Consider the following 7,847-nt stretch of genomic DNA (forward strand, 5'->3'; position numbering starts at 1 on the left):
GAGGGCTTGAAGACCAGGATGCCTTGGTCCAGCGCTTCCATACTGTTTTTCACTAGGTTCCTATTGGAGGGTAGAGGTTCAAGCCCTGCTCCCTCATGTTCTTCTGTATGTCTGGAGGATGTTAACATGTTTCCAGGAACACAGTTGCAGGAAGCATTTATAAACCTTTTTGTATGATGCCTGTACTCCACAGGAATCTGGGCCTTCAGGTCTAGCAAGCACACAACAGAGGCAGGTGTGTATACAGAAGCGTTTGTCCAGAACTTTGAGCAGAGAAGCTGGCCACATCAGTCAGGAAAGCACAGGAAACTACAATGAAGAACCACTCAAAAATATATTCCACAAAGTGTTTTACTTCTCATTTGGAATGGCCTTCCAGGCCGGCCTATGAGGTACAGTCTTTGGCCACATGTACACTCAGAAGTCATGATGTCGCAAAGGGCAAGGTCATTTGCACAGGTGGACCGTGACATCATCAGGAGACAGGACTGTTAGACAGTCTGATGACAAGAACTGTGAGATCAGCCAGGGTGATGAAGGACACCACCAGGAGCTTGTGTGTCTAGCAAAGGGATGCACACCCCCAGGGTTCTCACATGCAGTTAGGGTACCGGCTAAGCAGCAGCCTGTGTCGGGGTGAAAGAGCAGTATGTGCACTTTCCAAGGCAGCAGCTCAGGAGAAAGGGAAGGAAAGGCTTCCTGGTCTTTCCCTAATTGTCCAAGCAAGGCCCCACCCCTGCCTGCACAGCAAGGCAGCACTAAACACATGCCCAGATGAACTTCAGAGACAGCACCCATGAGGCATTGGCAAATATTTCAAGTGCCTTGGAGAGCTTAAAACTAGTTGTTAGGACAGCTGGTCTCCTTTCCCACTTTCTTCATGTCTCTTTTCTTTGCTCTCAGGACATAGAAGAAAATTTTTTTCAGTCTGTGATGTTTAGGATGGTATGAACAAGATTTGCCTTGAAGAGAAAACTTTCTGAGTTTGTGAAAACTTGTTTCCCCTTAGAAATGTACCCTTTCTCCACTGCTGGGTTTATCAATGCAAGTACATAGCCTGGAACCCTACAGGAAAGAGCCTGCCAGGGGAACTCAGTCGCTTATCTGATGGCCAAGGTTCTCAGTTCTCAGGGGAATAAAAACAGACCTTGATCAGGAGGGGACAAGGGTCACAGACAACAGCAGTAATCTGGAGCTCTGTGCCCTGGCCCAGGCAGAGACTCACTCTCACAAAGCTGGCTAGACCCTGCCTACAGCTCCTCACTCCCTCCATCTCTGGATGCCAGCCCAGCCCGGCCGCTCACTAGCATGCCTGAGCACCCAGGAAAGGTGCCCGGGCCAGAGCCCTGTGAGGTCAGGTCCATGAGCCTTCCTGCAACTTGACTGAGGGCGGAGGCTGTCAGGGCTACACCTGCAGGAAGTCCCTTGGATTCTTCTCCAGCAAAACCCATGGATTTTATAGAACCAGGGTGCACAGGTTGTCACCCCCTCTTAGCCTGCATGGCACTAGCTCAGCTTGCCTTGTGCCAAGGCAGCAGAAAGGCTAGAGATGAGAATGTGCGTGGAAGTGTGTACACACACTGATTTGAGCACCTGAGGCCTTCTGTCTGTCTAATCCTGCAGAAACATGTGTATACACAATCAAATTAACAACATATATGGATATATACACACATAAATGTATGCAGAATGCACATGTATGTATTATAGATATTTAATATGCACACAGACTCATGTGTCCCATACATGGACCTCACCTAACGCCGCACCTGCAGAAGTGCTGGCCAGCAGAATGCATGTCCACATGGGTGTCAGAGGATGTGCACCAGCCGACCAGATGGAGGTCATGCTGTGGGAGGGCACTGCCAGTGGGTCTGGAATCCCAGCCCTGAGGCCATCACTTGGGTGCTTGCTTGGGGAGGGTGGGCTGCTCCACCCAAGTCTACATGGCAGTGACTTACACAGGGCTGTGCACAGTCACCACGCTTGTTGTTGTCCTCAGGTGTCCAGAACACAGCATCTCCCATTCCAGGCTGGGCCTCAGAGGGAATCAGGCACACTGCGGGGGTAGGGACGCACAGTCTGCAGGACCCTTGGCTCCCTTCTGCTTCTCGGCCCTGCCACTGGAAGGCGTGGCCAAATCCAGATAGAACCGGGACTTGAGGAAGCGGCGGTAGGAGTCCTTCTCCATCAGGTTGAAGATCTTTCTCTGGGCCTCGTCAAAGCAGGTCACTGTGGGCTCCAACACATTCCGGCCAGTCTCCTCCCTGGTGTGAGAGTCCAGGTTCACCTGGGGACAAAGACAGAGGCTCCATCAGACCGGATCCCTGCCAAGTCAGAGGTGCAGCTCCGTGCTGGGATGCAGGTGGCTGCACCCTGCACCCAGGGCACCTAGTGCCATGGGGCACCTGGGAGGTGAGGAGGTCCATCCTGCTTCAGGTGGGAAGAGCAACATCTTCCTTTCTGTCTCCCAGATTGGGGAGATTTATCAGGAAAAAGCTTTAGAGGAGGCAACTTAAGCCCGTGGATGAAAGACATTTCCTTAACAGGCTTACTTGGGATGGTTGAGGGGTGCGACAGCATGCTGGGTGGCTTTCCTAGCTCTAGGATCTGAAAACCCCACCCCACACCTACCCCTAGGAGCTCCTCCCAGGTCCAGGAAGACTGCTGGTGGAGAATTACCTCCTTGGTGGCCTGCACAGAGATGAACTCCTCGTAGATCTTCTTGGCCTTAGGGCTGAGCTTGGCGGGTGACTTGGTCTTCCTGTACTCCTCGCAGCTAACCCAGAAGTCAATGTTCTCCTCGCTGTACTCGGACTTCAGGAATGCCCTGAACGTGGCCAGCCCACCTGGTACAGGGAGAACCACACTGTCAGGCTTCAGGCCCCGAGCATCATACTTCAAACAGATCCCAGTTACACCTAGTGATCCCTAAGCAAGGTTCAAGCCCCTTTCAAGAAATTGTTACATCTCAGAGATGTCTACACAGCCATCAACCACCAAGATGGCATTGAAAGAGAAACTGAGGCTAATTCTACAGGAAGATGTCCATATTCAGAATATTTTCTCTTTGCCACTTTTCCATGTGATGAGAACAATAATTATTTCTGTATGAATTTCCACTGTGTATTGCAAAATTCTAGACACGGTAAAGTGTTTAACAGATGGGATGTGAGAACAAGTTTATCCTGGTCTGGTAACTAGAAAGATACCAACGTTCCTGCAGGTCCTATTAGACCAGCACAAGGTAAACTTGTCTTATCCTGAGTGCGTCTGTCCAGGGTCCCCGGGGAAGGAGGGGGCATCAGACTTACATTCATGGGTAATCAGGTTTTCCAGTGATTCAGCCCATTTCTTGACTTCCTCTTGGCTCACCCTAGAGATATCACAGAGAAAAAGCATAACTTGAATGCCATGATGTAGAATTGGAGAAAGACGTCTAAGATCCTAGATAATATGCAGAGATGGTATCTTCTGTCATTATAATGAGACCTGCTGTCAATTAGGACAGTTTTTCACTAAGCATGTGAAAATTTCTAATCCAACTGTGACCTCCAGGAGAATGGAGGTCCTCTGGAGTCAAACCTTGCCTTCAGGATACAGACTCCATCCCCTGTCACAGACATCTCCTCGCCAGTTGTCATGCACAGCTGATCTTCACCAAGGCCATTTCTCTTACCTCAGGCAAACAGCCACTTTGTCCTTCTTGCTGTGGGCAGAGCTGTGCTCGTAGGAGTCGGACTTCTGTAGCAGGAAGCCTAGCCGGTGCTTCATATCTTTTGCACTACACGGAGGAGGACGAGGACAGTTAGCAATGAGGCCATCCCCAAGAGACACCTGTCAGTGGAGCCTGAGGATCTCACTACTGGTGCCAGGGGCAGAGGCAGCTATATAGGAAATGGGACTCAGAGCGGGCAGGAGCTACCAGGAGGACAGGGTCCTAACACTGGCTCCTTCAGCTGTGACCCAGAAGCCTCTTCTGCACACTCTTCCTCTTTTTCAATGTGGCACCTCTGGTCTGGCCAATGGAACAAAACTGGACACAGGACTAATCTTGATTGTTTTAGTTTAAAAGCAAAATACCATGCGTCTTGCTGCACGCCCCCTCCTGGCAGCTGGCTGCTAGTTCATCTGCCTTCCTGCTGGCAGAGGGATACTGGGCACACTTGGAGAGCAGGTGAGTTCAGGCCCACCAGCTGGCCCAGCAGTTGCTATGGGGGCACTGAGCTCACTGAGGTGTGCAGTGCATGGGATGGGGGGTGGGCATGAGCAGCAGCTGGGCTGGACCCAAGCTTCTGGAGGATGCATCCAATCTCCAGCTGCCACCTTCCTTTAAAAGCTACACGACCAGGAGGCATAGAGGCCAGAGGCTTTGAAAAGAGCAGGAGGCTGGAGTTGTCCCTGGAGCAGCTTAGGGATACAGAGCTACAGGCAGCCAGGCTGCAGTGGGTGGCTGAGAAGCTGGAGGAGGACCCCTCCTGAAGAGCAGAGAGGGGGACCCCTAATGAGCAGAAGGGAGGAGGACCCCTAATGAGGAGTAGGGAGGAGGACCCATAATGAGGAGCAGAGAAGAGGACTCCTAATGAGGAGCAGGAAGAGAATCCCTCATGAAGAGTGGAAGGAGAACCCCTCATGAGGAGCAGAGAGAAGGACCCCAATGAGGAATGGGAGGGAGGACCCCTAATGAGGAGTGGGGAGGAGGACCCCTAATGAGGAGTGGGGAGGAGGACTCCTAATGAGGAGTGGGAGGCGGACTCCTAATGAGGAGTGGGAGGAGGAATCCTGACGAGGAGTGGGAGGAGGACCCCTAATGAGTAGGGAGGAGGACCCATTATGAGGAGCACCCATAATGAGGAGCAGGGAGGAGGACTCCTAATGAGGAGCAGGGAGGAGGACTCCTAATGAGGAGTGGGAGGAGCCCTAATGAGGAGCGGGAGGAGGACCCCTAGTGAGGAGTAGGGAGGAAGACCCATATGAGGAGCGTTAGGAGGATCCTTTAAGAGAAGTGGGAGGGAGGACCCCTAATGAGGAGCAGGAGGGAGGACTACTAATGAGCTCTTGGCTCACTCTCTCCCTATCATTTTCTGTCTTCACTTTACCTCTTTTATTGTGAAAGCCAAGAAGTCATTTAAGAAGAGAAAGGTATTTTAAAAGAAAAAATAAGTAGACGTTCCTGCTGGTGAGGAAAACATGGAACCCAGCGTGGAAGACCCAGATGGCTGCGGCCTGGAGTGCACCTGTGGTCTCTGCGTGCCGCCCTGCAGGAGGGCTTTCGTGCTCTCGGCTCTGCCCCTTCCTCTGCCTCCAGCTGTTACTGTCAGGGGAAGGCCAAGCCTGCTCATGACAGCAGTCCCTGGGCTATTCGTCCCGAGGCCTGGTTAGAGACTCAGTGCCAACAGAAGCCATTTCACAACTCCACCTGCTGCCTCTGCTGGCCCAGTGGCCATGGAGCGGGGTCACAGCATAGGACAACCGAGAGGGCACAGCTCAGGTGACTTCGCCATCCTTGGATACAGGGAGCCAGACTCCTCACCCGTGTGGGCAGAAACAGTAAGGCCCTCTGGGGCCTGGACTGGGGGAGGTGCGCAGCAGCTGGGCCAGGAGGGGCAGCCTGCTGAGCAGGTCCCGGTCAAGTTGGCAGCCAGCTGAGGGCAGAGCCACAGCGTAGCCTTCCCATCCCCACCACCCCCTGCCCTCTAGGGTCACTCCATAGGTGACTGGACTGAACTGGAGCTGGAGGCTAGTGGCTTCTGGTTCCCCTGCCAGACCCCTGCTGCTTCTGAAGAAGCCTGGGCAGGGTCTTGCCCTGAGGGCAGAATGTTGGAAAGGTAAACTCCTCAGTGACACATGAAAAACAATTTTATTTCCAAATTGAAATTTAATGTGATTTCTACTTGCAGGGAGACAAGAGAGGAGTTAATATAATTTCAGGTTGACGTGACCCTAACTGAAGATTCATAAGGAAAGATCTCGAGTCTTTCCTTTTATTCTCAACTGCTAACAGATGAGCATTCTCTAAAATCACTCATTTAATAAAGCAGAGGCAGATGAGCAGCTGCAAATCTTTAAGGACTTTTTTCTTTTTAATTGGCACATGGATAAAACAATGTCCTCAGGAGGAGGTCTTCCACAGGACCCCGAGCTGACTTCAGGGCTGGAGACAGAGGAAGGGGGGAGGTGCCCCTTGAAAGGAGCTTTACCATGATACTTGCTTATAGCCCAGAGAGAGGGCAGTGCTGCACCCACCAGAGCTTGCTTCTCCAGGCTACACCCCTCTCCTGGGTGCCTCCCCAGAACACCTATATGCGAGGTCAGGAGCACAGAGTCCGACCCCATGTGCTGCAGCGAGGTTCAGGTGGCAGCGTTGGTCACAGAGGCTTGCAGACCTCTGTGTGTAGCTTGGAACACAGGCCTCCCCTGAATGTCAAACACCTGGCTCAGAGGACCGGGCTTCCAAGTCATCACAGGTCTCATAAAGTCACATGCACCACACACAGGTACCCAAATCTGGGGAGCCTACTCCCTCAGCCTCCACATCCAGCTAGTCCTACAGAGCAAGAACAGCAGGACTCCTGGCCACACTGCATCTTACGCAGAGAACCACTGACCAAGTCGACTCAGCAAGCAGCTGACTAGTCCTTGTGAAAGACAGCCTGCACACAGCCTTACCTCCGCAGGCAGGAGGCCGGCAGGCCCGCCAGTCCCTTGCACATCTCGAGAAGCGGGCGGGGTGCGCCGCGGGAGACCGTCGGGAGCGGCGGCTGTGGCTTCCGTTTCCAGGGCTCCGGGCTCTTCTCTGAGAGAGTGGAGCGGCGGTCAAAACCCTGGGAGCATCTCCCTCCGCAGCCTGCAGGGCTCTCTTTTATAGCCCCGCCACGTCCAGTCGGCCAATCAGATGGCCGCGCTGCAGCTCCGCTCGTGCCGAGGGCCCCGGAGGAGAGGAAGAAAGCACCGACATGTCACAGAGAACGCAGCTGGGGCCCTGACCCAAGGCAAACTGCCGCCGAGCCTGGGGCTAGTCGTTCATAGGCGCCCAGGGACGACTCCAGGGGCCTCTTCTTAGAAACACTCCTCACCATGGCCCAAGGTCTGACCCTCAGCCCTGCCAGGAAGGAGTGGGCCAGTGCGGGTCTCTAGGTGTGACCTCCAGAGGCTTGGGGGAGCCGGGGAGAGGTAGCTGTAGGGCAGATGGCTATGCCAGGCAGCCATGAGAACCAGGCTAGGAAAGTAAAGCTCCAACTCTGTGATGGACCTGAGTGTTCCAGAAACCTTACCCAGAATGGACTCAGCCTTATGCTGACAGTCTCTCCTCCTGCCAGAGGGACTGCAGGAGGCAGCAGACTCACAGACTCCAGCTGTCATTGGCAGTGGGTTTATTATTTATTTATGTATCTATTTATTTTTAAAAAACCTGTGTTAGTGCCGGGCATGATGGTGCATGCCTGCCATCCCAGCGGCTCAGGAGCTGAGGCAGGAGGATCACTGTAAATAAAATACAAAAAATAAGGCTGGGGATATGGTTCAGTGGTTGCATGCCCGAGTCCAATCCCTGGTACAAAACAAAACAAAACAAAAGCTGTTGATGATTTTATTTATTTTTAAGTTGTTGATGATTCTATTTATTTATTTATTTTTGTGGTGCTGAGAATTGAACCCAGTGCCTCACACATACAAGGCAAGCACTCTACCACTGAGCCACAACCCAGCCTGGCAGTGGGTTTATGTCTACGTAATCCTAAGCCTCCAAACAGTATTTCAGAAAAGAAGGGGGGACATCCAAATATAATCTGCCTCCAAACCTCCAGGCTTTGCAGGGAACATAAGAGAGGACCCGGAAAGATCCAGTG

The 7,847-nt window shown here is 52.6% G+C and overlaps 1 protein-coding gene across 2 annotated transcripts; it reads right to left on the reverse strand.

Annotated features, from left to right (window-relative positions):
* Window positions 1-1,698: 1,698 nt before the first annotated feature.
* Window positions 1,699-7,269, reverse strand: Rgs4 (regulator of G protein signaling 4). Of its 2 annotated transcripts, XM_046430115.2 has the most exons (5): window positions 6,670-7,225; window positions 3,680-3,784; window positions 3,315-3,376; window positions 2,683-2,849; window positions 1,699-2,290 (listed from the first exon to the last, which is right to left on the reverse strand). In XM_046430115.2, the coding sequence occupies exons 1-5, from the start codon at window positions 6,711-6,713 to the stop codon at window positions 2,051-2,053; spliced, it is 618 nt and encodes a 205-aa protein (XP_046286071.1). In that variant the 5' UTR covers window positions 6,714-7,225; the 3' UTR covers window positions 1,699-2,050. The 2 variants fall into 2 exon arrangements, with proteins under 2 accessions (XP_046286071.1, XP_046286072.1); XM_046430116.2 differs by lacking the exon at window positions 2,683-2,849 and having other exon boundaries at window positions 2,083-2,290; window positions 6,670-7,269.
* Between the last annotated feature and the right edge of the window lie 578 nt (window positions 7,270-7,847).

The sequence above is a fragment of the Marmota monax genome, unplaced genomic scaffold, assembly GCF_021218885.2.
Source record: "Marmota monax isolate L192 unplaced genomic scaffold, Marmota_monax_Labrador192_F-V1.1 WCK01_AAM20220418_F8-fsc00055, whole genome shotgun sequence".
Classification (NCBI taxonomy): Eukaryota; Metazoa; Chordata; class Mammalia; order Rodentia; family Sciuridae; genus Marmota; species Marmota monax.